At 65.3% G+C, this 27,825-nt stretch overlaps 3 protein-coding genes and 1 long non-coding RNA gene across 5 annotated transcripts in view; 1 reads left to right on the forward strand and 3 right to left on the reverse strand.

The window, feature by feature from the left end:
* Window positions 1-2,188: 2,188 nt before the first annotated feature.
* C1QTNF5 (C1q and tumor necrosis factor related protein 5) lies at window positions 2,189-4,655 on the reverse strand. Its single transcript, XM_017809550.1, has 3 exons — window positions 4,525-4,655; window positions 3,522-3,754; window positions 2,189-2,956 (listed from the first exon to the last, which is right to left on the reverse strand). Exons 2-3 carry the CDS (start codon window positions 3,733-3,735, stop codon window positions 2,439-2,441), a joined length of 732 nt encoding a protein of 243 aa, XP_017665039.1. The 5' UTR covers window positions 3,736-3,754; window positions 4,525-4,655; the 3' UTR covers window positions 2,189-2,438.
* Window positions 4,656-6,409: 1,754 nt separating this feature from the next.
* On the reverse strand, window positions 6,410-10,187 carry MFRP (membrane frizzled-related protein). Its single transcript, XM_017809543.1, has 13 exons — window positions 10,074-10,187; window positions 9,883-9,994; window positions 9,553-9,681; window positions 9,071-9,232; window positions 8,756-8,990; window positions 8,544-8,674; window positions 8,292-8,417; window positions 8,096-8,172; window positions 7,812-7,960; window positions 7,502-7,632; window positions 6,958-7,092; window positions 6,724-6,851; window positions 6,410-6,634 (listed from the first exon to the last, which is right to left on the reverse strand). The coding sequence occupies exons 1-13, from the start codon at window positions 10,125-10,127 to the stop codon at window positions 6,410-6,412; spliced, it is 1,794 nt and encodes a 597-aa protein (XP_017665032.1). The 5' UTR covers window positions 10,128-10,187.
* Window positions 10,188-12,268: 2,081 nt separating this feature from the next.
* On the reverse strand, window positions 12,269-26,354 carry USP2 (ubiquitin specific peptidase 2). Of its 2 annotated transcripts, XM_017809541.1 has the most exons (13): window positions 26,199-26,354; window positions 21,663-22,402; window positions 14,864-14,914; window positions 14,486-14,609; window positions 14,082-14,193; window positions 13,888-13,998; window positions 13,665-13,729; window positions 13,469-13,572; window positions 13,312-13,392; window positions 13,099-13,177; window positions 12,885-12,992; window positions 12,566-12,686; window positions 12,269-12,462 (listed from the first exon to the last, which is right to left on the reverse strand). In XM_017809541.1, the coding sequence occupies exons 2-13, from the start codon at window positions 22,359-22,361 to the stop codon at window positions 12,375-12,377; spliced, it is 1,743 nt and encodes a 580-aa protein (XP_017665030.1). In that variant the 5' UTR covers window positions 22,362-22,402; window positions 26,199-26,354; the 3' UTR covers window positions 12,269-12,374. The 2 variants fall into 2 exon arrangements, with proteins under 2 accessions (XP_017665030.1, XP_017665031.1); XM_017809542.1 differs by lacking the exons at window positions 21,663-22,402; window positions 26,199-26,354 and adding an exon at window positions 17,428-17,760 and having other exon boundaries at window positions 12,280-12,462.
* A 264-nt stretch (window positions 26,355-26,618) lies between these two features.
* LOC108494731 overlaps window positions 26,619-27,825 on the forward strand; it is a 1,537-nt gene continuing 330 nt past the window's right edge. Inside the window, exon 1 of the long non-coding RNA XR_001873938.1 lies at window positions 26,619-26,671. This is a non-coding gene — a long non-coding RNA (uncharacterized LOC108494731). The remainder of the gene's footprint in view (window positions 26,672-27,825) is intronic.

Here is a 27,825-nt window from a genome sequence, read left to right on the forward strand (position 1 = left end):
TGCTCCCTGGGATGGACCACTCGAGTTTGGAGAAACTGATCCTTTGTCCTCTCAGACACCTCCTCTCACCAGGGCATGGGATCCTCCCAAGGGGATCCCTGAAGAAGCCAGTGCCTGCTCTCCTAAATTCCAGGCTTGTGGTCCTTTCCTTGCCCACTCCATCCCCCCACCAGAGCCAGGATTGTCCCCTGCCCATTCCCAGTCTAAAGTCCTTACCAGGTCCGCAGTCCTGCTGGCAGAGGTCACCTGGAGATGGCTGGAGAGTGCTCCCTGCACCTTGTCAGCACTGAAGGCACTGAACCTGTGCCGTAACCTCCGTGTTTTGGGTGGAACAGGAGCCACCCTGCTGCTGCCAGGAGTCACCAGGACACCCTTCACCGTGGAGGGCATTTCCACATTCAACCCTGGCAGGTGAACACTCTGACACTGGAGTGGAAGGTCCGGACTCCTGTAGGGTCTCAGAGATGATCCCGTTGATCTCTGAAGCCACACAGCCTGCTGGCCTCCTCCAGTGACCTTGCAGCGCCAAGGACGCGTGTGCTGCTCTGAGATGATGTGCTGGCACTTATTTTTGTTTCTAAAAGCCCACAAACAAACCACAAAACCACAAAAAGAAACAACAAAACAACCCAACTCTCCACACAAACCGCTGCCTCTGCCAGCTGCCCTACAGTACCTGTGGGCTGAGCCTGGCTCTTTTATAGGCCTCTCCCCTGCCCTGGCTGAGGGATGCTGGCCCCTCCTAACCTGGGCTCAGCTGGAACAGGGGCTCCAAGCTCTCCTTCCCCAGGGCAGCTTGTAGAGCCCATCAAAAGCAGCTGGAGCTTACTAAAAACTTGCCAGTCTCCTGTGACTCTCCTTCCCTTTCCCTTATCCTTTCCTTATCCTCTTCCTCATCCTCCCCAGGCACCCCTATATTCCTCAGGGGGCTCCCAGCAACCCCCACCACGATCCCAGACAAAGGCCAAGAGCATCCCAAAGGAGGCAGAGCCCAGAAACTGCTGTGCCAAGCACTGTGCCTGTGTCTGCCTCCGCTGACCGTGCTCCCCCACATCCTGACAGGGACCAGAGAACGCTCCCAGCTCCCACACAACCCCCCCCCGGCCTCGTCTCCAGAAAATTCACTTTCCTCCTCCCAGAATAGACAATGCTGGCCATCGATCCGTGGCGTTGTTTGCCCCCAGGCAGCTCTGCTTACACAAAAGGCCATCACGAACCCAAACAGACGCTTCCGCTGCAACCCAATCCCGGGCTGGGGGTGAGAGGTGCCCGTGGATCCCTTGGAGGTTCCTTTTGGAGGTGGCATTGTCCCTGTGCGGGGGCACAGATGTGGCCCCACGGCTGCTGCCAGTCTGTCCCAGCTCCCAGCCCGCACAGCTGAGCAGGGGCACAGGTTTGCTCATTCTGATGGGCACAGCACTGGTGCTGGGGGGCCATCCAGCATGGATGGGGGGCAGCCGGGATCTGCGGCAGGGGAGGGGTGTGTAAGGGGGTCCTGGGCTTCTGAGCGCTGCAAGGATGGCCAGAAGAAGCGCCGGTCCCAGCTGGCACCCCACGGCCGGCAGGGCACCGCCCCCAGCCCATCAAGGGGTTCGGCCGCTGGCCAAGAGCCCCCTCCCCCGGCTGGTCCCCGCAGGGACCTATTTCGGGCAGGAATGAGGAAGCTCTTCATTCCCCTGCTAAAAATAGGGACCTTTCCCAGCCGCGGGTCAGCGCGTTCACACTGGGGCGGGGGGCGGGCACGGGGGGCTCCACAAACTCCGTCCGAGGAGCGAAGGGTACCCACCCCCCACTGGAGTGGGGTCCCTGCTCGCCCCGGACAAGCCCACTCCCCCCGGGGTGGCCCTGGTGGCACCGGGACCCTCCCTCCCGGTGAGGGGTCGGTCCTCGGCGGGGCACCGGGGATGCTCCGGCCCCGCTCCCCCCTCCCGAGCCTCGGGGAGGTGCCGGGGGCTGTCGCAGCGCCGCGGCCGCGGTTCAGGGACGCCGCTGCCACCATCTAGTGGCTCCCGCTGGCTCTGCGGGGACAACCCCGGCACCGTGTCCCCCGTCCTTCTGTCTCACGTTCCAGGCAGGGCGGTGCAGCCCCCTCCCGCCGTCGTGGCCTCCCCGAGGGCGCCCAGGCAGCCGGCACACGCGTGGCTGAGCAGCCCTTTATTGAGGGTATGGCTGGGGCAGGACGGGCTCCTGGCCCCACAGACCCGGCCTGGGGAGCAGCAGGGACCGGGCACCGTGCGGTGGGTACCGCACAACCAGGGCATGGGGGCTCCCCCAGAGCCAAGTGCCCGAGATAATAGTGAGCTCGAGGGGTGCTCCTCGCCACACCCAGCATGGCAGAGGGGCTGTATTCCTTGCCCCGAGCAGGGCGGGGGTCCCGGTGCCCTGGCTCCCACCTCGCTGGGGGCTTGGAAGGGGCACGTCCCCAGCCGAGGGCGAGCTCAGGCGAAGACGGGGGAGTTCTGCCAGTAGGAGTAGACGAGGAAGCCGGTGAAGGTGCTGTCCGTCTTCACGCTGGCGTAGAAGCCGATGTAGTCCCCCACTCCCACCTGCACCCACACCTCATCCTCGGGCTCCAGGCGCACCAGGGTGCCCCCCGAGAGCGAGGTGGGCTTGGGCCAGTTCCCGTAGTACTGGAAGAAGGAGGCGACGGTCTGGCCGTTCTTCACGATGTCGAACTGCAGGCTGGTGCGGTACACGGTGGCGTGCACGGCGAAGTAGTAGAGCCCGGGCACCTCGCAGGTGAACTTGCCCGAGGCGGGGTCGTAGTGGCCCTGCTCGTTGATGAGCACCACGTCGAAGAGGATGGGCTGGTCGGGCAGGGGGGGGCTGCGCGACTCGGAGCGCTTGGCGCTGAAGGCGGAGCGAGGGGCCACCGCGCACTCGCCCTGCGCCCCTTTCTCGCCGTGCAGCCCGTCCACGCCGGGGCTGCCCACCTCCCCGCGGGGGCCGGGCACTCCTGGGCGGGCAGGAGGGGGACAGGGTTACCTCTAGGACGTCGCCACTGCCACACGAGCTCCCCCAACCACCCTGCCCTGCCCCAACCAGCCACGCCCGGGGCATTGCCTGGGGAAGCAACACAAGTGGGGAGGGCTGGGTGCGTGAGATAAGTTGGCACAGCATCAATGGTTTGTCGGAGATAGCCCTCTGGCTGGGAGAAAACCCACCCTAGGAGCCAGGGAAGGGATGATGAAGCCCTCTTCCTGGTGGACTCTCCTAAAGCGGGGCTGGAAGAAAAGGATGACATTGGGGATGGGGACAAATGCAGCTTTGCCAGTGACAGGGAGCTGCTGCCTTTTACAGGAGCACAGGGTCACCACAGGCAGGACCAGAGAGGAGTGGTGGCATGGAAGGGGCACTTTTGCAGGATGCACCCTCAGTTTGGCAATGTGGGGCTGTGCCAGCACCCAGGACTCACTCCCTGGCATGAGAGCATTCCCCACAGACAGGGCAGAGCAGGGCAGAGCAGGGCAGAGCAGAGCAGAGCAGATCCCCCTCCCCAGCAGGGGTGTCTCCGTTCTTACCAGGAGGGCCCATCTCGCCCTTCTCCCCGGGCATCCCCATGGCCCCATCCCGGCCATCTCGTCCATCCCTGCCTGGCAGACCCTGGCCCCCGTGCAGGCCCGGAGTCCCTGGGATTCCTGGCTGCCCCGAGCACAGCCCAGGGATCTTGTTGTCTTCGATCTGCAAGGAGCTGGTGATGAGCCCGAGCAGGAGGAGGAGGAAGAGCTGCTTCATCTCGTCCACCGTGGAGGGGCTGGAAGGGGCAGAGAAGGGTCATGGCTCTGGGAACCAGAGCAGAGAGGGCTGGGAGATGGACTGGCAGTGCTCGGCTGGGAGTGGGTGTGGAGGGTCAGCAGGGGACATTCCCCTCTTCTTTCCCCTTTGCCTTTTTGGCAGCTCCTCGCAGCTGCACCTGCTGCAGCATCCCCACGGCCCGTGTGCCATCCCACCACCCTGCAGCCCCTGGGGTGGCTCCCGGGGTGCTGGGGACAGGGAATTGGGGAGGGGGCTGTGGCACGGGCAGCTCTGGGGGTGTGGCTGGCAGCTGTTCGGGGTGGGCACTGCCCCATCAGCAGCGTGCCCGGCTCCGAGGGAGCGGGCAGGGGGGATTTAGGGGTGTCAGTGGGTGGGGTTGTTGCATCTGGGGGCGAGTGGAGGGGCGGCAGCTCGGGGAGCGCGGGGCTGTGCCGTGGCCCGGCCCTTGGCAGCATCCCGGCGGCTCCGGCTCTGCTCCACGCCCGCCCGGCTCCCTGGAGGCTGCAGCATCCCCGGACCACCCCGGCGCCGGGACCACCCCTCTGCCCCCGCTGCCCCCAGCCCTTCCCACAACGAGAACAGAGCCCCGCGGCCGGCGCTGGCCCCCCCCGCCCCGTGGCCTCGACCCAGAAAAGCTGCTCTCTCTTCCCCCCTCCACGACTGCAACAAAGAGGAAAAGGAGGAGAAAAAGTGTCTCTTCTCCGCCCAGGCGCCGGAGCCAGGAATTCAGAGAGTCCCAGCTGCCCCCGGCTGGGTGTCCCCACTCACTGCGGTCCCAAAGCTCCTGCCCCGGTGCCTCGTTGCTCTCCTGGGTGGAAGGGCTGCGGCTCTTCCCGGCCACTTCACTCTGACGAAGGCCCTGGGAGAGGCAGCCTCTCCACCCCCCCCTCCTCCTCACGTCTCTCCTCCCAAACTCCAAAGGAAATCAAGGGCCTTGGGAGCCAAAAGCTACAAGACAAGGGGAAAAAGAAAAATAATCCCATGGTGTCGGGAGTGTTGTAAGCAGGGGGAAGGGAGAGCGAGGCAAACAGCCTGGACAAGGGAGGGGAGGCACGGGCTGCAGATCTCCTCCACTGAACACATCTGGGCACCCAGGCAGCAGGATGGAGGGGAGGGAAAACAGGGAAAACAGGCAGAGGGGTGAAAGGGAACAACAGAGAGGCTGAGGAAGGGAAATCCAGCAAAGACTGGGAGGAAGAGGGAGCCCTCGGAGTGTGAAGGTCTCCTGACTGGCAGCCTTAGGGCTGCTGCTGGCAGCAGAGCTGAGGCAAGGGGGGATGGCAGGGCACACACAGCCTGGCAGTGCCAGCCCCGGGAGCATCCGTGGGGAGCTGCAGGAGCCATCCAGGGGGTGGCTGAGGGGGCAGGGCAGGTAGAAGCACAGGCAGAGCAGCGCTGTGGCCGTGCCAGGAGGCAGGGCTGGCCCTCAGGGGACCGTGGAGCACGTGGGGAAGCTTTCGAGGGCGCTCCCAGCTTGCCTTTAACTTGTTCCAGAGCCGAGTGCATCCAAGGGACACGGTCAGACGCCGGGCAGCGGGGCAGTCCCGTGGCTGGGGGAAGTCCCTGTGCCCCACAGCCAGTGGGACATGCAGGGAATGAAGGAACCAGGCGGGCTCGAGCCCCCTGAGCCATGTGGGAATGGTGGTGCCGTGCTGGGTACAAGGGCAGAGCGGGGCTGACCCCGGTGTGTCCTGCTCCCAGTGACCCCAGCCGGGCTGGGGACTTCCCCACATGCTCAGGAGGGGTGGGGGCAGCAGGAAGCACTGCTGGCTCTCTCCTCCCTGTTCCAGTGCCCACAGCAGTGTGGTGGCATTGCTGGCTGAGCCTTCCTGACCTCAGTGCCCGGGGCCAGGCTGGGTGCTGGCAGGGAGCCGCCTGGCTCCTCTCTCCCAAGGTGTGAAGGGACTGTTGTTTTTGGCCAGCTGGGAGCTGGTTTGTGGCCGTGGGGTGTTGCCAGGCCTGTGGCCATCAGGGTGGCCTCCAGCCAGCACAACCAGCTCAGCCAGCAAGGCCACAGCTCTTGCTCAGGCAGGATCCCTTCTTTGCACCATGGGGCCACCAAAATGACTCCCTCCAATACCCATCCATCTCCCTGGGACCTTGCAAGCCCCCAAGCCCAGTGAGGGCACAGCTGTCCCTTCTCCCTTGTGCCCTCCATTCCTGCTGAAACCCCCCACTCCATCCCTGACTTCCCTCCCTTGGCCCATGCCTCATTTTCCCCAAGGATCTGGCAGGACCCACACACAGACCCTCCCCAAATGAGCCACTGGTTTCATTGGGGTTTGTCAGCTGCTGAAGCTGTTTATTCCACTGGCTTTGGGGCTGCTGGACATGGGCAGCCCTGGGCTCTTCTTCCTGCAGCCTGGCTTTCCTCTGCCTGGCCTTGCTCCGTTTGGGGAGCATTAGCCCTTTCCCTGGTGCCCCCAGCACAGCCCCTCCAGCCCAAGCCTTTCCCTGTGGGATGTGTCACCTGCTCACGAGGGATTCGGAGCTGTGGGCAGAGGGCCTGACCCAGGGCAGGTGAGGAGCCAGGCAAGGGGGGCTGCGGGTGGGGGCCACCCCAGCAGCAGGGTGTTCACACCAGGAGGAGGACAGGAGGGACATTTGGGGTGGGGAGGGTGTCTTCATCCCCTGCTCCTCTTCTCTTGCGGGGTCAGGGCTGGAAGCACTCCACGGGGTCGTTGGAGTCGGGCAGGATGTTGCAGTTGATGGGCCAGAGGATGCCCAGGAGGCCGAGGGACTGCTTGCAGCGCAGCTCTGCCGCCAGGCACACGGCCCGGCAGGGCTGCAGGACCCCCCCGTCCGGGGTGCACTTGGGCACGAAGAGGCTGCAGATGAGCAGGCGGAGGTGCTGGAAGCACGGGAGCTCCATCAGCGTCTGCGGGAGAGCAGCGGTGAGCCGGGAATGCCGGGAATGCCGTGGGGAGCCTGGAATGCAGCCCAGGGGCAGCCCCGGGGGCGGCTCACCTGATAGTCCTGCAGCACCTCGGCGGCTCCCTCCTGGTCCGGGATGGCCAGCCAGATGTTGGGGAAGGAGGTGGCGTTGTAGCCCAGCCCCAGGCACATCTCCACGTGCACGGGCTCGCAGACAGACCCTGACACGGGGCGGGGGGCTTCAGTCCTTACAGCACCATGTCCCCTGCCCCAGGGGGGCTCAGGAGGGGGCTGAGTGCTGAGTGGAGCACCCGGGGTGGCACTCACCGAAGGCTGGGTAGGACACCCCGGTGCAGTTGAGCTCGTCGGTGCCGTCGGGACAGTCGTGCCAGCCGTCACACACCGACTCCAGCGCCCGGCACTCGCCGTTCCTGCAGGAGAACTCTGCGGGGCTGCACGTCTCTGGAAGGTGGCAGAGGCCAGTGTGGCAGGGCGTGGGCATGGCTGGGAGTCAGCCTGCTCCCCACCCCTGTCTCTGCTCTTCTTGTTGGTTGGAGAGGTGACTGTCACCAGCCCGGCTTAGGGAGATCCCAAATTCCCTGGGTTGTTTAGGGGCAGCCTTCAGGTGATGGACTGTGCTCCTGTGCAGGTCAGCCTCTCCAGGTCACATTCTCACAGCTAGGATCAATGGCCTTATAGGGTAATTCAGGCCCCCTGTGGGCCTGTAGCCCAACCTGCTACTCCAGGCAGGATCAGCTATAGAGCTAGAGCAGATTTTTCCAGGGTTTTATCCAGCCTGGCCTTGAAGACCCCCAAGGATGGTGATGGCACAGCCCCCTTGGGCGTCCTGTGCCCTTGCTTGGCTACCTACTCTCTGTGGCATTGCGGGCTTGGTAGGTGGCAAAGAACCCGTTGTCTGCTACTCCCTCATCTGCCACGAACAGGACGGTCATGACATGTCGTGAGGAGGTCAGGGGGGGTGGCAGCTGGTGGCCACAGAACCTGCCAAGGTGAGGGATGAGGTCAGGGTGGGCTGAGCAGCACCTCCCCAAACCCCTGCCCTCCGGCAGCTCCTCCCCACCAGCCACCCCCGTGCCTCAGTTTTCCCAGCTGAGCCAGGGGAGCCCCGTGCCCCCAGGCTGGTGCAGCGGGGCTGGAGGTGCCAGGGGGGTGGGCTGTACCTGCCCATGAGGCTGGCGGCCCCCGTGCCTGCGCTGTCGTGCACCTCCACGAAGTCGAAGCTGCAGTCCTCGTGCGACTCCAGGCTGAAGTTGTGGAAGTGCAGGTCGATGACGTGGCCCACGGGCACTGAGATCTGCCAGAGGCACAGCTGCGGGGCAGGGGGCAGCCGGCGACACCCGTGAAGCTGGGCAGGGGCACCCCCGGCCCTCCCCAGGGGGAGGTTGCCTTTCCTCCCTGCCCAACCTCACCCTCACCCTGCTCCCACCTCCGTCCCTTCTCTCACCTGCTGGTGTGGGTATGGCTGGGGATGGTTCGGGGTGGAGAGGTGCCCCTCCAAGGCGGTCAGTGCCCCCCCGCACTCTGCAGGGACACACATGCAGCTTTACCCCCTCCCTCTCCCTTCCCTCCATCTCCCCACCCATCACTGTGCCACAGTGACTGAGGGCTGGGGGCTGCAGGCAGGGCTGTGTCCCACCCACCTTTGTGCTTCAGGCTGCAGTTGGCCTCATCACTCTTGTCGGTGCAGTCGTGGAACCCGTCGCAGATGAAGCCCAGGTGGAGGCAGAGCCCCTGGTCACACAGGTGCTCGTCCCAGGCGCAGCTCTCTGCACGCAGGCAGAGACAACTCGGGATGGGGGCGATCCCACTGGGCACTGTCCCCTCCTGGAGGGACTCCCATGGCTCTCCCCACAGCGAGAAGCCCTGGCAGTGCCCGGGGAGGGGGTACTCACTCTCACTGGGGGCCACGGCGCGGTAGCGGGCGCTGAAGCCCAGGGCACCCACGCTGCTGTCGGAGACGAAGGTGACGCGCAGCCGGTTGGAGTTGGAGTTGAAGGTCGGGGGGGCCACGTTGCCACAGAACCTGGGGGCACAGCAAGGGATGATGCTGCTCGCTGCCCCCTCCCCACTGCACCTCCACGCTCCCCAGGCATGAGGGTCCTACCTGGTGGGGCCACCCCGAGCTGGGGCAGGATCCACGCCCTGCTCCTCGTAGAGCTCCACACGGTCAAAAAGGCAGGAGGCTGTGCCCTCCACGCTGAACGTCTCCATCTTCAGCTGGATGGCGAGCCCGGGGCCCACCTCGATGCGCCAGATGCAGAGGGCGTCGGGGGGGTAGGGCCCGGGGTAGTTGGGGGAGCTGAAGGAGCCCTCGGGGCCCCGCAGGGTCCCTCCGCAGGCTGCACGGGGCAACAGCGTGAGCGTGAGCTGGAGCAGGACACCCCCAGCCCCAAACACTGCCCCACGCGGGGGCACTTACCCGGTGCTGCCGTGTGGGCTGTGGGCACCCAGCTCTGCGTTGGGGTGGCAGCTGTTCTGGGGGCCGGGGGGTCCCTTCGGGTGGCTGCTGTGGTGGTGGTGGCCGTGCCACGGGCGGGCAGGGCTGTGGCTGGGGTGCCGGGTGGGTGTGGGGACGTCAGCTCTGTGCCCAGGGAAGAGCAGGGACTGCTCAGCCCCAGCAGGGAGAGGTGTCTGCAGTGCAGGGAAGGGGCTTAGGAAGCCCACCCAGCCCCGGTGTGCAGTTCCCAGGGGATCCCACACAGCTCTCCCAGCGGCCGGTGGTCCTGCCACATCCCAGGGAGGTGGAGATCCCCCTTGCTCCTGTGCCTGGGGGCACTCTGTCCCCGCCGCGGGCAGACCCTGGGGTGTCCTCTCAGCGTCCCTCTCCCGCTCTGAGCCAGTTCTTTGTCCCCCCCACCACAGTCACAGCCATCCCCCAGCCCTCGCTGCTCGGGCACTTACGGTGGATGACGATGCCCAGCAGGAGGGCGATGAGGAAGAGCAGGATGGTGCTCATCAGAGCCACGCAGAGCCAGGTGAACTTGCAGTCGGCGCGGTACCTCCAGCCTACCTGTCCCCAGAGCTGCTGGCCTGCGGGGAAGGCGAGGACAGCGGGCAGAGCCCGGGTGCTGCTAAGCCGTGCCCCCACCTCCCTGCACGGCTGGCTGAGCCCTGCCTGGGCACGTCCCCTCCTCTTCTTCCCGGGTCCCCTAAGCAGTCCCAGAGCCCACCAGCCCACTGCTGCCAGCCCCGCGGGCAGGGGTGTGTGTGTACAAACCCCCAGGCTGGTACCGAGGCCATCCCGGGGTGATGCAGGGCCGGTCCCATCCTTGTCTGGCGGGTGCTCCATGCTCGGGGCTGCCCGGGGCTCCTCGCCCTCGAAGACGGGGTTGCAGAACTCGGTCTGTGGGAGAGCAAGCTCGGGTGGCACCGGGGGGCGGGCACGTGGGGACCTCCGGCAGCACCCACACCCCCAGCCCTACCTTGCTGTGGTCCAGAGCCTCGGGGCAGAGCGTGATTTCGGTGAAGTCTCTCATGGCAGCGGGCGATTCCTTGGCTGGCTAAAAGCACCCCCAGCACTCCGTGCCCCCCAACACAGCTCCCAGCCCCACACCCCGCTCCTCCCCAGCCGCCCCCATGGGCCCCGGGGCGCTGTGGGCACCGGGCACAGGTGGTGGCAGTGCCAGGCTGTGCCTACAGGTGCCAGCGCAGCCCCGCAGCCCGCGGAGCCCCCAGGGCCATGCCCGCCGTGCCGGCAGTGCAGGGAGCCCCGGGAGGCAGCGGCCCCAGTCCCCTCTGCAGGCCCCTTCCCCCTCGCCCCGTTAATCCAGCTCAGCTGAGGATGCCGAGGTCAGGCTCTGGCACGGAGAACCAGCGTCTTAAAGGGGACTGTGCTCTCACCCGCCCCGCTGGGAGCCCGTCCCGACAGGGACCCTGCTCCTGGGGGCACAGGGGCTCCCTGGGTTTGGCTGCTGACCCTGGGCACCCCACTGTTGAGGGCAGCACTGAGGGGGCTGTGCTGGGGACCCCAGGCTGAGCGTGTCCCCCCTTGCCTCACTGGGTGCCCGAGCCCAGCCACCTGCATTCCTGCTGCCCCTTAATGCCTCGGTGCCCGTCTGGGCCCTAAGCAGGGGAGAAAGGGGCCATTGTTCAGGGGCTTTGAGGAAAGAGTCTGGGCACTGCAGGGCTGGAAAGGCTCCTTCTATCTCCGGACAGTGGAGGGACTGTCATCTGCACACACATCTCCCTTGCTCCGGGGACATGGGTGCTCCAGGGACATGGGAGCTGCTGGGTCTCCAGAGCCATGCACAGCCAGGCTGTCCTGGCACTGGTGGCAGCTTCCCACCACCCTCCCTCCCAGAGAACACCACGGGCACGCAGAACTCTTTTCAAGCTCGAATTTATTCCCGCACGAGTCTCCCTTGTATGAGACACTTCCCACCCATCTTGCTTACACAGTAAACAAGCCACCTGCCGAGCAGCAGCGCTGCCCCAGTCCAGTACCTGCCCCGGGCAGCCCCCCAGCCCGGCCTGCCCTCCCTGAGCCCCGCTGGGATGCCCCAGGCTGGGCAGGGTGCTCGTGCCAGCGCTCAGCCCGTGCCCGCAGGGCAGTGAGGGCGAAGCCAGCCGGGTGCTGGGTTGGATGTAGCTGCCCTGCAGGCTGGGATGGTGCTGGGTCGGGCCCGTCCCTCCTCCCACTGCACCTCAGGCAAAGGCTGGACGGGGAGGAGGTGAATAAATTAGAGAAAAGGCTAAAAAGGCCACTGGCATTTGCTTTAGCTGGAGGACGGAGCAGCAGGGTGGGTCCCTGGGCACCCAGGGGGGGCTCCTGATCACGGGGAGGAAAAAGCCCCAATTGCAGATGGTCCCGGAAAGCCACTGTCCTCCCCTCCCTCTCCTCCACAGGAAGGATGTTCCTGTGCAACCCCAGTGGCCCCCCGCTCCCCTAAATGGTTTAAGGCACCGTTGTATGAGGAGGCAGGTAAAAACCTACCCGAGGCATCCCCCGACACCAGTCCCTGGAGAGGCAGGAAGCGGCGGGGTGGGTGCTCCAGGTGAAGCAAAGTCCACTATAAATACATATAAATTCCACAAAATGTTCTCCTCCCTCCTGTCCGTGAGTCTGGGCCTGAGCTCAGGCTGCTGTGAGGAGTGTTTGTGTGGGGCAGCTGCTGGGGAGCTGCTGCCTGAGACGGGACGGAGGCAACTGGAGTGCTGGAGTCCTTTGCCAGGAGGTTTGGAAGTGCCAGGAGGAGGTCGGGAGCAGTTCACCAATCCTCTGGGGTAGCCAAGCAGGTACAGGAGTGCCAAGAGGCCAGGAGGGATGAGTGAGGCTCTCCTGGGTCCCCAGCCCTGGGTGCTGCTGCCCCAGGGGAGCAGAGGTCCTGGCTGAGTCAATGGGACAGGCGGCCCCATTCCCGTAGAGTCCCTTGCTCTGGATTTTTATTACACACCAAAAAAAAAAAAAAAAAAAAAAAAAAAAAAAAAAAACTGTATTAAAAAAAAAAGGAAAAAAAAAGAAAGAAACTAAACCCCCAAGGTAAAAACCAAATGCCAGCAACCAGAAGGTGCCTGGGCTGCCTGAGCCTTGTGTCCTGCCATGAGCTGCCCCTCCTCAGTTCGCAGCTGGGCTGTCCTTGCCCGGGCTCTGCTCCTGGCTGCTCCCTCTGCAGCCACCTCGGGGGGCTCTCCTCTTCACCTCCCTCTCGCAGCTGGGGGGCCACACGGCCAGGACCTGGCTCTGAGGGGTGGCACAGGGGTCCCCAGGGAGGCAGCAGGGCTGGCTACATGCGGGAGGACGGGCTGGCCAGCTCGTAGAAGAGCAGGTAGGCGTCGCTGCTGCGGACGTGGCTGGACGACATCGGGGTGACGCTGTGGAGAGGGGAGGAGAGCTGTGAGAAACGGGGACGGGGCACCAGGATTCCCCGAGCAGGGGGTTCCCTGCTGGCCCTGCCCCATCCCACAGCAGCCTCACCGGGAGTCGTTGAAGCTGTGCCACTCGCTGGACACGGGGCTCTTGCAGTAGGCTGTGTAGTGTCCCCCCATGGTGGTGCCCGAGTGGTTGGAGACGGCGTAGAGGTTGTAAACGGCGTGATCTGTGGGGGACAAAGGTGCTGCTCAGCCCCACTGCCCCCCAGCATGCCAGCACGGGGCTGGATCCCCTGGATTCTGTGGCTCCCACCCCTCAAACCCCTGTCCCCCACCACGGCTGTGACACCCAGGGGAGCACGAGGAACACGGGAGTCACCAGAAGCTCAGGGCTGTGCTGGAGTCAGGCAGGGACTGGGACTCACTGCAGCTCTGCGAGGCGAACTCCCGGAGGTCCAGGTCCTTCAGCTGGAAGTTGACGAAGGTGGTGAGTTTGCTGCTTCGTATCCTGGCCTCAGAGAAGCGCTTCAGGTCTGGGGGGCGTCAGTCAAGGAGCCAAGGGACAAAGGGGGGCCCGTGAGAAAACCCCCTACCACCCCCAACAGTCCCTCCACCCCCATCCCTCTGCCCAAAGGATACGAAGCACCAGGATCTTGGGGAACTTCTGGATGCTGAATTTCTTCGTGCACCTCGTCCTGGCTTTGCAGCGACAACACGTCTGTGGGAGACAAACAGCACAAGCAGGAGGGTGAGGGCAGAGGCCAGTTCCCCCTGTGCCCACAGTGCTGGTAACACAGGCATGGGGGGGAAAGGTGCCCACCCTGCCCCCAGGAAAGCCCCCCTGCCCCGTACCGGTTTCTCGTCCCCATCCAGCACGTCCTCTTTGGTGAAGAGCCGGAGACAGTCCATGAGCGTCACCTCCCCGTAGCCTTTCTGTGGGAGCACAGGGAGGGTCAGGGACAGGGAGTGAGGGGCAGGGGGCCGGGGGTCATCACTGGGGGTGCCTCACCTTGGGGATGGGCAGGGACAGGTCCCAGAAGGGGTCGAAGGCAGTGGAGCAGTAGCCACACTCGCTGCAGGTCAGCGAACTCTTCAGCTGCCCAACGAAGAGGTCTGGTGGGGTGGGACAGAGCAGGGTGAGACCCCCAGTTCCCAGCCCAACTCCCAGCCCTGCCCTGCCCTCCTGTTCCCCCAGCCCTGCTCACCGCTGATGCGGCTGTCCTCCCTCTCCTGGTACCTCCTCCACATCTGCCGGCTCTTCTCGTCGTCACTGCAAGGGGTGGGGAGACACACGGGGAGTGAGCGTGGCCTGGAGGATGCCAGCCCTGCCACCCAGCCCAGAGAGACCCCTGTGGTCACTGTCCCTAGGCTGGGCTTGCAGGCAGTGAGCTCGTCTTACCCAGTTCCTCCACCCCAGGCAGCACTTACGGGAGGTGGTCCAGGGTGTCCGTGCTGGCCCGGGGCCGCACCAGCACACGGTTCACCTCGCTGTGCAACCCATCCAGGAGGAACCGCAGGAATTCCTGGGCATCCTGCTGGCTGCAAGGCATGAGGCACTGCCGGTGAGCGGCAGCAGGGGGGGCTCAGCTCCCCCCACCACCGCTGCGCCCACCCCCCCTTACTTGTAGCCGACGAAGCGGGGGGCGTATCTCTGGATCTGCGTCTTGAACTCGGAGGGGCTCACGCTTTCGTTGGGGGACGAGGTCCAGAGCAGCTGGATCAGCTTTGCAAACTCTGCGGCCAGAGAGGCAGGTCAGCAAGCTGGGGTGGTGTGGCATCGCTGTGCCCCCCCGGGGCAGAGCTCAGCACCCCACCTGGGGGTCCCTGCACCCGATCCTCCCCCTGGCTGAGCACCCACAGCACAGCGCCCGCCCCAGCAAGGCTGGGGAGAAGCACCGACCTCGGGGTGGGTATCCCCAGGATTTGGGGCATCCCAGGGGGACGAGGATGTGCTGCAGGGCTGTGCTGCGGGGCTGTGCTGCAGGGGAGCCCCCGCAGTCCCCAGGGGCCGGCGGTGGACACTCACCTGACATGAGCGCCGTGCGCATGCGGCTGTTGTTGTTGAGGTCCCGCAGGTACTGGTTCTGCAGGCAGTAATCCCGCAGCTCCTTGGTGTTGCTCAGGCACTGCAGGATGGAGTTCATGAAGCACTGGGGGAGGCAGAAGAGAAAACCATGGCAACGGGAAGCAGAGGGAGGGAGGCGGTGGCAGGGGGACACCTGGGGTGGGTGGGCAGAGGATGGATGGGGACAGAGCAGTGCAGAGCAGGGGAAGCTCTTCCTGCAGGGAGCTGCCAGGGTGACAGAGTGGGTGCTGGGGAGCGAGGAGGAGGGCCAGGGCTCCCCCCTGCCCCACAGAAGTGCATGGGGTGAGCTGGGGCCATGGTGCCTGGGCACACACTCACCGTATTGCCGAGGTTCCGCAGCCCAGTCAGCCCCTGCACTGCCTTGGAGCTCTGCAGAGAGAGGGAAGAAGGCTGAGATGGTGCTGCACTGGCCATGCCACAGACATGGTGCCACAGACACCCCCATGGAGCAGACCCTCCAGTGCCAGCAGAGGCCCCATCCCGCTGTGACATCATGGGCAGGGCCAGCACCGCAGCTGCTCTCTGGGCCAAGGACCTGGGGAGAAGCCATGGCTGGCCTGCCCCGTCCTGCCTGCCAGGCGGCTGCTGCTGGCCCAGGGCGATGCACAGGGCTCAAAGTTCTCCCTGCCTGGTGACACTGCTGCCCCATGCCCTGGGCCGTGGGCCAGTTCAGCCCCCTCGGCTGCCTCCACTGTCCCCCGTGGGCCCCAGGACACTTGGGGATGGCAGTGCCCCCTGCCTGCCCCACGCTGCAGGAGGAGCACAGTCCCCTGTCACTGCCCACCTTGTCCCCTCCAGGACGCCCTGCACAAGTGCAGCCCAGACTTTGGCACAGTTATTTTGCAGGATAAAGTCCACCTGAGAAAGTGCAAGCCCAACCCTGCAGCAGAACAGGGCTGTGTGCCCAGCGGTGCCCTCCCAGCCTCTCACTGCCCTGGCTGTGCTGTACCTGTGCCATGGGGGCTGTCCCAGGTCCCCAGGTGTTCCCTGAGCTGGGCCAAGAAAACATATGCATAGGTGCCTGGGCTCTGGGGCCGGGAGGCATTGCCACTCTTTTCTGGACACACTGAGACCACAGAGGGGTCTGGAGGGCCCACCAGCCCTCTCCCAGCGTGTGGGACAGGGTGCTGCTGGGGAGGAGTGGTGGGAGCCCAGGGGTCCTGCTCAGGGTAGTGATGGGACAAACGTCCCCAGAGCAGGGGTGGGGTCCAGCAGGGTCAGACCACTGACAGTGCTCCCTCAGATGACCAGGATTTAAGGATCCTCAGGCAAACGCCCCAGCTGCCCACCCCAGGCTTGAGGAGGGGGAGGAGGAGAGGAGGGGAGTGGAAGAGGAGGGGAGGGGGCCCAGCAGCTCCGAAATAGCAGCAGCTGGTGTGTGTGTGGGAGGTGCTGAGCACCCAGCCCTGACAGCAGCCCAAAATAACCCAGATCCAGTTACACGTGCTCCTTAGCGACGGCACAGGCATCACCCACCGCAGCGGGCACCGGCACCAGCGGCGACCGGGCCGCCCTGTGTGGGCACACGTGGCCCTGCCGGACTGACCACGCACCCTGTGTGCCATGCCAGTGCCCCGTGGTGCCCAGATGTGGCTGAGCACAGACCTCAGTGCCAGGGGGTGGCTGTCCAAAAGTGCCAGGCAACCCCCCGGCTTCTCCCCAGGGACCCCCAGGCTGAGGGCAGGCTTGGTTGGGCAGGGGGTGCCAGCAGCGTCTGATGGGTCAGTGCCACACCATGGCTGCAGGAGCTGGCTTGGATTTGGCCCACAAACAGACAGGGCCGAGCAGGCACAGGAGAGGTGGGTCTGTGCCCCAACAGTCTCCATCACTTGAAGGGTCTGACCCTTGGAGGGACTGCTGCTTGTGTCCCCACAGCTATCACAGGGAAGGTCACGGTGCCAGGGGTGAGCAGCAACCCCTGGGAGCTGCCCCAGTGTTCCCCAGCCATCCCCACCAGGACACTGCTTGTCCCGTCGCCCTGGCTGGGCAGCTCCTGCCTGTGTGCCAGGAGGGACTGGGCTGTCCCACCAATGTGGGTGCAAACCTCCCCACAGATCTGGCATTCCTCCACAGCCAGGACCTAAGCCTGGTCCTGATTCCTCCCAGAGCCTGGAACGACCCCAGGGGAGGGCTGGGGCTGTGGGGTGGGGAGGGGGTCAGGTACTCCCCTACCGTGGTGCAAGCCTGTGTGCACCGAGGTGTTATTTCCCCCTCTGGATTTCCCTCCCCTGGGTGACTCAACTCCAGCTAATCCCCCTCTCCCGTACAGGGTTTTATCTAGGACACGACATGCTCAGAGGCGGTGAAGGAGAGCTGGCTCACGCGGCGCGGCTGGGGAGTCCCCGAGGCTGCACTGCAGGACGGGGACAAGGGACAGGGGATGGGGACAGGGGACACGACCCGGACCGTCCTGCCCCATCCAGGTCCGCACACCCCGTGCCCGTCGGGGCAGCAGGAGAGCCGGAGCAGCCAGGCTTACATAAGTGCCCAGCCCCTGCCCTCCCTGCCCCTTGCTCTGCCATCCCTGCAGGGAAGATCCGCCCCCGCCCTGGGGACAGCGTTCAGTCCGGTGACACTGCCAAGGGGCCAGTGCGGCCAGTAGACCCCTTCCTTGTGGTGGGCAGGCTGGGACAGAGGGACCTGGCCAAGGTCACCACAAGGGCAGGGCTCGGGAGAGGAACCCAGGTGTCCTGACACGTGCGTTCACCTGCTCCCTGCCATCCTGCGGGACGCCGGGACGCGCCGTCCCCGCGGCCAGCACCCACCCCCGGGCACCCCATCCTGGGGCACGGGGGCCGCCACAGGGTACCCCACACTCCCCAGCCAGGGCGGGGGGCCCCCCTTCTCTGCCCCCACACCGAGGGGCTGCGGGCATCTCATACCTTGGTCTTATTGAGGACGAGCCCGACGAAGGTGGAGACCAGCAGCGACCCTGGCATGGAGGCGCGGGGCCGCAGGTCCTTGTGAAGGTCGGGGAGCGCGGGGGGCTCCTCGGGCAGTGTTACGGTGTAGGAGTCCCTCATGGTGGCCCCGGCAGTCACGGCAGGGCAGCGAGGACCCGCCGAGGGCAAGGGGGTGCCGGGGGGTGCCGGCTGGGCACCCCTCGCCCGGGGCCGGCTGGAGCCGGGGGCGCGGGCTCAGGCGCGGAGCCCCCCGTGCTTGGGCGTGCGGGGCCGGGGCCGGTGCCGGCTGCGGGGCTGACGGGCACCTGAGCGGCTCTGACATCAAATGGGTGGGGAGGCGGCAGCCGGGGCTCGGTGACGGGCTCGGTGACGGGCTCGGTGACGGGCCAGCCCCCGCGCACCGCGTGGTACAGCGCGCCGGGAGACACAGGGGGGGCCCGCGAGGGGCGGCTGTACCGCGGGGGGACACGGCTCCGGGGGGCTCCGGAGGGATACCATACCCCCTCCGCACCTCTCTCAACTCTCCCGTACCCCGACACCGGCACCGTGCGGGGCAATGGGGCATTTGGGCAAGGCGGCAGCCGGAGGAGCGCCCGCCCACCCCCCCAGTGCTCCCCCGTGCTCCCGGCTCCGCGTTCCCGGGGCTGATGGCACCGGCTGTCCGGCCCCGGGCACGGCGTGTTCTGGGCAGGCACCGGGCGGAGAGCGGGGCTACCCAGCCTCGGGAGTCACTCGCCAACACTGTCTGAGGAACGCAGGGGCGGCCCCACAGCATGTGGGTGCACGGGGTACCCGCACACAGAGAGGGGCTGTCAGAGAGGGCCGTGGGGCTCCCAGGCATGTGCCTTCCCTGCGGGGCCAGTGCCAGGTTACACATTTTGGGGGAACCCTCCTCCTCAGGGGATGCAGTGGCTCTGAGCTCAGAGGTGTTTTAGTGCCCTGCGCGGGGGAAAAAAGCTCCCCCCAATCCTACGTGGAGCAAAGACCCCACCTGGCGTCTCCCCTCGGTAAACTGAGGCACGGCACGGGCAGGGCTCCAGCTCTTCTCCTGCAGCAAGGGCAGATGCGGAGGCTGGCAGGGAGCCCGGGTGTCCTGCGTCCTAGTCCTGCGTCTCCCTCTGCTTCACCCCTCTGACCGCAGCAGGACGAGCGGCGGAGCTTTTGCGCCTGCTGAGCGTGCCCAGGTGTCCTACCGCCCGCTCAGGGAAATTTCCATGGGCGACCGAGGCAGGGAGTGCGGCTGGGCTGCTCTGACACCGAGAGGGTACCCAGCAGCGCCTGCTCCCCTCCCCTGCCAGCCCCCAGCGCACCCCCATCCAGAGGCAGGGGCTGCCGAATCCTGATGGCTGCAGACGCAGCCTCCCCTGTCCGCGGCACAGCCGGCAGAGGGGCTGACTGGGGAAGGAGGAGGGGGGAGGGAGGAAGGGAGACTATTTTTGGCACCGGCAAAAAATATCTGAGGAGGCATCTTGCAGCGTTATTCATCTGCAGGGCCAGGGCTCTGGGCACCACAACAGGACGCCTGTCGTAATCCCGGGGCCCGCGCGTGCTCACACACGTGTGTTTATGTACACACCCCGCGCTGTGTACACCGTACACATGTGGGGACACGGCGTTCGCATGTGGGGACCCACCCACTGCCCTCTCCGCCCTGTGGGATTGCCCTGCAGCGCTCCCACGGGTCACAGCCTGGGCCCCGAGGCCGTGGCACAGCTCCCCGAGATCCAGAGCTCCTGCCACCCTGCCCGGGTGGGTATCCCAGGGGCAGGATCAGCCCCGGAGCACAGCCTGCCCCATGGGATGCTGGTTCAGCACTCCCCACGGGGCTGCACCGTGCCGGCAGAGCCGGTTCTGTGGTGAGAGGGTGACGTTCAGCCACATCCCTTGTTGAACCTCGTGCCCTGGTGTCATCGGGTGCCCTGGGCCAAGGACCAAATTCCCCTCCAAGCCAGAGAGTGGCACACAGGCTCTAAGGTCGAGGCTGGGGCAGGAGAGAGAAGGGGAGACCTGGTGGGGTGGCATCACCCAGAGCCAGGTCCGTGCCCTCAGCTGTCCCCTCTGCAGCGGTGACCTTCTGCTGCGGGCAGAGGTTGCCACAAGGCCCGGTTGGCACCGCCACGGCAGGCAGGGCCGGGACTGGCTGCGGGCCAGGGACGTCAGCTGCTCAGGATGGGACTGCGGAGAGCTGCCGGCGGGTTTGCGGGTGGCTCTGGCCTCCTGACCCTGTGTACACCTGGGGTGGTTAATGGGGCGGCACCGCTCCAGCCCTGCCCCTCACCAGCCTGCCCTTCCCAGGAGCCAGCACAGCAAAGCACAGCCACTCACTGCAGCTGCACCTTTACCCTGTGAGATGGTAAACTGAGGCACAGAGTGGTGGTGTGGGCAGGGACAAACACCGGCACCCTCACCTGCTGGCTGCAAAACCCTCCACAGGGTGTCTTGTAGAGGCAGGAGGTGGCTGGGGAATAAGGGATGAGAGGAGGCACTGAGCCAGCCCTGCTGTGCCCTGGCTCTGTCGGGAGTGGGTGCTGCTGGCACTGCCCTCAGGGGCTGGGTAATGGGGCAGAACCAATGGCAGTGCCGGGGCTGCAACATGCACCTGTTTCCGGCTCCTGGCACAGCCGCAGGCACCCAAGTCTGTTTTACGATCGGGACATTTGCTTGGGAAAGGGAGAGGGGAAAAAAGGCAGGGCAGTGGAAAATAGCAGATATGCCCATCAAAGCACTGAGGAAACCTAAGCCGGTGTGGCTGACCCAGCCTGCCCCGGCGTGGTGCTGTCCCAGAGCCACCTTTGCCACCCATCAGCCAGCCCTGGCTGTGTTCACGTGCAGACCACAGGGCTGTGGTTTGGGGCTTTGCCCCATGGACATCCCATGGCAGCAGGCTGGCACCCACATCACAGCGGTGTGTGGGCACTGGGGTGGGGACCCTTCCTTAGCAGTGGCAGTCAGGGCTTTCCAGAGTGCACATGCCTGGCAGCAGCCACTGGATCCTCCCTTGGTCCCCCCCTTCCAGGGCCTGGTGTGGGAGGGGGAGGCAGGAATTCCCTTCCACAGCAGTGATGCTTCACTCTCCCAGCTCCCCAACCTGCTCCCTTGCCCCAGGGATCAGGGAGGTGGGCACAGGGGGTCCCACACCAGGGCAGGGTGCTGCTGGCACTGCAAGCGCAGCTGGTTCTGTGATGGAAGGGGCACAGGGGAAAGGGCACGGTAAGGGATGTGAGAGCACTGGCTGCAGAGGGAAGGAGGTTCCTGTCCTGCTCCCAGGGAAGCAGAAAAGAATCCTCCGGCACTTTTCCTCGTGGTATGGTGGATGTCAGTGGGACAGAGACGCAGGGAAGCAAAGGGCAGGTCAGACCCTGGGCTGGGGCAGACCAGCCTCCACCGGGGGGAATGGAAACAAAGTGGGAGACACGGCAAGCACAGCCTGACCAGATCTTGGAAGGAAACCTGAGTGGAAAATTACCAGGCTGCTCCCCTGCACACCCGAGCTGGGCTGTGTGTGACTCCTGCTCCTGGCCCGGGCAAGGGCCCTGGGGCTCCTGCAGCACCGAGGGGTACCTGGGACACAGAGTGCCTGTCACCCTGGGTGACCCTGCCCAGAGCAGTGCTGCCAAAGGGAAACTGCTGCTGCCACAGGGGCTGGGGCACAGAGCCCCGAGATGGCAGCAATGGATCATGCCAGGGAACTGGCATCACTGGGCACCAGTGAGCAACCTGACTGGGCACCGACCCACTGTGGCAGAGCCAGCACCAGCCAAACCAGCCATCCCAGCAAGGCGAGTGCCCAGCCTGGTCATGTCACCTTCCCGCGCTGGGATGAGGCAGCAGGAAGCCCCTCCTCGGGCCGGGGCCATCACCCACGGGTCACACACACACGCAGAAAGGTGCAACGGGCACAGTCCTGCAAGGACGTGGGCACCCTCAGCCACGGGGTGAGGTTTGTTCCCAGCAGCGTGTCCGGTGAGCACAGCCCTCAGAGGACACCCTCCTGGCGGCACACGGGCTGCCTCAGCAGCTCCAGCCCGGCACTGCTGCGCCAGCAAGGGCATCTCGGAGGGACAGGCGCAGAAACTGAGGCCCGGGACAGCACAGCACATGGAGATTCCCAGGGAGAGCAGCAGCGCTCAGGCTCCTCGGGTGAGCACAACCACGGACCGTGTGCCCACATCACAACACAGCTGGGCCCCCCACCCCCAGCCAGCACCACGTACCGTGGGGTCCTGGGCGGGCACATCGCAGGGGTCGCCGCTCCTCTCGCAGGGCTGGCTGGCACAGCGGGTGCCCGAGGGCGGCAGGGCCGAGCTCAGGCTGGCCTGAGAGGGGCCGAGGTGGCCGGCGGAGAGGCTGCCGTGGTTGCTTTTCCTCCCGTAGCTCTCCAGGTACCCACGGACGTAGTCGGAGTGGGTGGCAGCCTCGTAGAGCCCCTGCAGGGCGCCGGGCTCCTGCCGGGCGCGGGCGGGCGCGTAGGCGCTGTCCGAGGTGTGCAGCCCCGAGAACTCCCGCGCCAGGTCCGAGTGGCTGATGGATTTGTGGCGGCTCAGGGGCGCTGCGGCGGGCAGGTAGCCCGTGGGGCTGGTGGGGGTCCCTGTGAAGGAGTAGCAGCCCCCCCCGCTCAGCCCCCCGCCGGGCGGCCGGGGCTGGGCGCGGATGTAGGAGGGGCTCAGGCGGATGCTGGGGTCGGGGTACAGGGGCAGCCTGTCATAGCCGCTGGTCGGGGACAGCCCCGCGGGGTGGTAGCGGGGGGAGCCCAGGTAGCTGGCTTTGAAGCCGATTTTGTCGCTGTCTGCGTAGGACAGGGCGGATCCATAGGAGCTGTAGGAGCTGTACCCGCTGGGCACTTTGCTGTAGGTGGTCTCGGTGTAGCGGGAGGAGTCCACGTAGCGCTTCAGGGTGGAGGAGAGCTGGGACATGCTGCAGGCTGGGGCTCAGAGGGCTCTCCTGGAGGCATCGACTGCAAAAGAAGAGCCCAGGGGTCAGCTTTCACAGGCCATGGTCAGCACAATGGGGCACCCACCACCACCACCCACCCAGCAGCCTGCTGTCCTGGAACACCCTGGGAGAGGTGTGCAGGTGACAGGGAATCCAGGGGATGAGGGGTGCTCTGGGGTGCAGTGTGGCCATGGTTCCTGCCACCCGTCAGCGTTCCTGAAGAGCCTGGGGCAGCAGGACTCAGCTGGCACTGCCACCCATGTGCCTTCAGGCACCTCACACCACAGAAGGGAGCCCCAGGGCACCCAGCACCCAGGACCCACAGACACCCAAGCCAAGGAACTGCAGCAGTCATGCCTGCATCCCTGGCATCCCTGACACACTGTCCCAAGGCTGGAGAGGTGTCCCCAGTGCCTCCTCTAGATGGGAGGTGGTCACCTGGTCACAGTCATGTTGCTTAGGCCCAGCTCTGCCCGAGACAGGCAGGTGGGATGGACTGATCCAGCCAGCCCAGCACCTTCCCTGGGTTATTCAGAGTGAGGGCTGGGGCTTGGCAGGGGGCTGGCATTTCAGTTTGCTGCCAACAAACTGAAAGGGAAACTGAGGCAAGGTCGGGACCCGAGCAGCCTGCTCATCTCCCTGCCACGGCTGTGCCCTGGGAGCCTCCCATCAGTAATTCAAGACGAGTCTTCCTGTTGAGGTGATGTCTGTGCCCCCACCCTCCAGGCAAAGCCAGGCTGTAAGGGTGGGCAACACCCCAGCACTCGGTCCCCACAGACAGCAGGGGTCTTCTGCCCCGTGGCACCCGCACAGGACAGGAGAGGAGCACACAGGGGACAGGGACAGAGGCACCCAGAGGCAGCCCGGAGCAGGGACAGGGCACTGTGGCAGCCAGCAGCCTCCAGCGCCCGCAAACACGGGCTGTGTGGAGCTGGAGGAAAGTTTTCTCTCAGCACCCACGCCGAGGCTGGTTCCCTACCTGTCCTGGGGCTGTGGGTGGCACCGGGGCAGGCAGGACCCCAGCCGAGCTCCTCTGTCCTGGCGGTGCTGGCGCTCAGCTCCCCCTGTGCCCGGTGTCCCTTCCCTGGCAGGACAGTGGCTCATGTGGCTCCGAGAGTCTCCAGTCACCCGGGAGATGACCCTGATTCACAGGCTTTTCCCAGCCCAGCCGGGGCGGGCTCTGGCCCGGCTCCAAGCTGGGAGGTGACAGAGCCTGTGCCTGGCCCGTCCCTCGCACGGTCCCGGCAGCACACAGGGTGCATCCAGGATTGGGGATGGGCACTGGATCCCAGCTTGTCACTCCCTGCCTGATCCTGGGGGAGCCCAGCCTCCTGCTCACAGCCCCGGGGTCTGACCCCGGTGTGGAAACACCCTGGAATTGCTTTTAAGAGAGGGTGGTGAGAAGCACCCATGGGCTCCTGGCAGACAGCCCCAGGCTTTCCAGCATCCCGGGTGCTGTTGTTATTGCCCAGGGAACAACCACATCCCACAGTGGAGAGGGAAATATTTACAAGCAGGAGCAAGGTGGAGCACACAGACCTGTTTGGGAACAGAGGCTGGAGGGTGAATAACCTGCTCCCAGGCAGGGACTCCACGAAACACCCGGCTCTCCCCAGCCAGGCTGCCGCTGCCCTCACCAGGAGTGAGGGCCCAGGAAAGGTTCTGCCAGTCAGGATTTGACATGGACAGTGAGGGAATCTTGCTTGGAGGGATGTGGGACCCCAGCCAAGGGACTGGCACTCTCTGCAAGTGCCAGAATGAGCGTGGCAGAGCCCCTCGGCTCCGTGTGCTCGTGCCTGGCTGCCTGCCCTGCTGGGGCACGGAGCAGCCTGGCACAGGACCCTGTCTGGGCTATCCCTGATCCTTGTCCCCCTCGCCAGCAGAGATGATCTGAGTGCTGGGACAGCCCCATGCCATCACCCACTGCCAGCATTGCCCATGCTCTCTGACAGCACCCTGTGCCATCACTCAGTGCCAGTGTTGCTCGTGATCTCCCACTGTGCCGTGCCAACACTGACACTGGCAGCATCAGGAGAGCCTCCAGTTTGGAAGCAGGAGGGCAGCAGGTGCTCTCTGGCAGCAGGACAGGTTTCCACAGGGCAGCAGGTGCCTGGGAATGTGGGGGAGCTGATGGAGGGATGAGGGGCCCAGGAGCAGGACCCAGCTCCAGGCATGGCAGCTACCCCATCTCTTGGGAAGAGAGGTCTTACCATGGAGGAACGTCACATCTGCTAGGACTGCCTGTGCTGCCGAGTCCCCACGTCACATCCAAGTGTATCCCAGGGCAGAGGGAGAGCGGAGTGTGCCAGGAGCCGCAGGAGCTGACTGGGGTGTGAGAAAACCTCGGGTCCTCCCAGAGCTTCCTGGGCTCCTGGCCCCTCCCTGCCTGTCATAGTGCTGAGCTTTCCTGCTGCCTGGCAAAGGCCTGGGGCTGGCATGGCTGAGTCAGCCCTCCTGCTCCCTCATCATCCTCCCGAGGTGTCAGGCGAAGCTGAGGCACAGGAATGTCCGGTCTGCACTCACGTGGCCTGGCAGGAGCCAGCGCCAAGACACGGCAGCAGGACACCCTGGGACTGCTTGGAGTGCTGGGGAGTCCTGCCCTGGCCTCCAGCTCTGCCAGCCTTCCCAAAGGGAAGCTCAGCTCAAAGAGGGGAGGCAAACCCTTCACCCTGGTGGCAGAGGATCAGAGACCCTCCTCTGTCCCCAGCTGCTGCCGTGCCCATGCCCAGTGGCAGCTGACCCTTCTCTCCTGCCTGTGCCTGGTGGCAGCTGACTCTCTTTTCTTGCCCATGCCTGGTGGCAGCTGTCCCCTCTGTCCTGCCTGTGCCCGGTGGCTGCTGTCCTCCTCGGTGGCCACAGAGCCCCAGAGCAGGCTCAGCTCAGCTTACACAGCGCTGGCTCCATCCAAGGTGTCACAGCTCAGCTGCTTCTCACTTACACAGGCTTGGAGCTGTGTGCCCTGTCCCCAGAGACACAATGTCCCAGCCTGGAGGTTACGTGGGAGCTCCCAGCAGAGGCAGAGTGGAGACCCTGTGAGGCACTTTGTGTGCTCCAGTGTACAGGTTTCGGATGGAGGGGCTCCATGTCCAGCTGAGAGTGCCAGAGGGGTGGGACAGCCTCCTGCACATTCCCCGAGGGGCACAAGGCAAGGGATCCCTCTGGGATTCCATCTCCCTCTAGGGAAAGTGGCCCCGAGAAGCCCTGGGGAGAATGTGCCGCAAAATGTTTGCTCCCTACAAGGAGCTGGAGTCATCCTGTCAACAGATGGAGATCCCAGCGCTCTTCCCCTGTGCCCCCCCATCACTCCCACCCCCCAGAACGACGGGCACTGCCCAAGGTGGCTCAGGCAGCTGAGGTCAGCCTGGCCAGGGCCCTTCCCCTACCAACCCTGGGCCTGAGAACCCTCCAAACTCACACCACATGTGCTGGCCGGGAGTCACCGCCCCGGACTCGCTCGGTGCTGCTGACACATCCCCACCTGGCTGCACAACCTGCTGCTCACCCCTCCCGGGCCACCCCCCGGGCAGCAAAACCCCAAACCCACGGGGAACCCTGACGTAAGACCCAGGGCATGATGTGTTATTGCTTTGAGGTCTGTGGGTGCAAGAAAAAAAGAAGGGACCCCCGGGCAGGAGGCTCTGCCCACGCCGGGGGGACGAGGAGGCTGCCGGGGAGCTGCCAAGTTTTTTGTGTGTGAACTGAACCTGGAAAGAAACCTCTCCCCTGCAGTTTTACGCAGATGGAGGAAGAGGGGGGGCAGTTTTGCCTCTCTGAGTCCCTCTCCCCAGGGTTGTGTCCCCTCCACCTCCTCCACTCACCTGCGTGTGGGGTGGGCGGCCGATGGTTGGTCAGGAGGACGAACATCCAGGCATGAGGTGATGCCCACGGGGCTGATCCTGCCTCCTTTGGGATCTTCCCCTGGTCCCAGAGACGGGAGATGTGGAGATGGGCAGCAGCAGAGCCCTTTGGAGGGGACGGGGCACCCCCAGCTCAGCCCCTCTACCCTGGGAGCGAGCGCGGTGGCTGGAGGGGGCCGAGCCCGAGGGCTGTGGGGCCACACGTAAAAAAAATGCCACCGCAGAAATTCAGGGCTCAGGTTACCGGCCAGATAAATATAGTGTCTTTATCTGACCTCACAGGGCGCTGAAATGCTCCTCTCGCATTCCAGCCTGGGGAGGCTTAAAGGGGACGTGAACCCGAGGTGGGCTGGTGGCTCACGGCAAGGGGGTGCCGGGAGGGGAGAGGCTGCGGGGGCCGCGGGGGCTGTGGGAATGAAGGAGGATGACCCAGGGTAAGTGTGGGGAAGGGAGGGATCTGGGGAGGGAGATGGAGGTCCGAGAAGGAAAGGATAGATGAAGGGTTAAGAGAGGGAGCGGGGTGGGACACAACTTGGTGTGGAGGCAGAAGAAAGGGGCGTCCATGGCTGCCAGTAAGGTCTGGAGCAGAGCACGAGGGTGAGGGGATGGATTGGTCGGGGTTTTGCCCTTCTCGGGGCAAGCCAGAGGGGGAAGAGCCCGCTAAGGCTGCCGCAAAGGTGGGCACGGGGCAGCTGGAGTGGCATGGCCATTCCTCACGGATCCAGGGGGACACAGGGACACTCGCCCGGCACCGCTCCCCGACGCCCGACCCGCCCAGGGAACGGCGGCACCTGCACGGCCGTGACTCAGCGAGCACCTGCCGCGGCTAATGAGGAGGGACCTAATTACGGTGGCATCTCCCGCCCGGCTCCAGCCCTCAAACAGGGAGGGACACTCGAGGGACGCGTCTGGGCGTCACTCTGGGAGGCTGCACCAGGTCACCAATGGTGTTGGGGGGTGGTGGCTGCTCCCAAACGGAGGGCGAGCGTGTCCCACGGTGCCAGGGTGGCATTGTGGCTCTGGGCAAGGAGCAGTGACTGCTCTGGCTGTTCCAGAGGACACGGGATCCCTCGGCAGCCCCACAGGCAGCGTGTGGGCACAGGGGCACAGGCAGGACACTGGCATGACAGGCACGGGATTTTTGGGACACGTGCACACCAAGCCCTGCTCCCATGCGTGCTCCCAGCCTGGGAATTCCCACCCCAGAGGATGGATAGGTCAGGAACAGACCTGGGGTCCCCTACTTTGCCTCCCTGGCGGCACAATGGGTGGAGGGGGGGACCCCTGGGTTGGAGCTGGGGGGATAGGGACAGGTGTGGGAATGGGGGTCTGGACACAGGGGTCTGTGCTCCAGACAGGCAGGAGGGGTCACCCTCCTCAGGGGGGGCAAGTCTTACCCCCCTGCCTGCTTCTCTCCTGCAGGGATTGGGGTGCTGGAAGCCTGGGGGAGGCACGCTGGGGGCTGTACCCCTCGTCCAGGGTGCTGAGGGCACAGGCTGTCCCTGCCCTCGGTACAGGCTGGAGCCCAGCCCCACCACAGCCCCTCATCCCACCGCCTCACACACAGGTGCCCGTGGCTCCAACACAC

This window comes from Lepidothrix coronata, unplaced genomic scaffold (assembly GCF_001604755.1).
Source record: "Lepidothrix coronata isolate B3197 unplaced genomic scaffold, Lepidothrix_coronata-1.0 Scaffold27, whole genome shotgun sequence".
Lineage (NCBI taxonomy): Eukaryota > Metazoa > Chordata > Aves > Passeriformes > Pipridae > Lepidothrix > Lepidothrix coronata.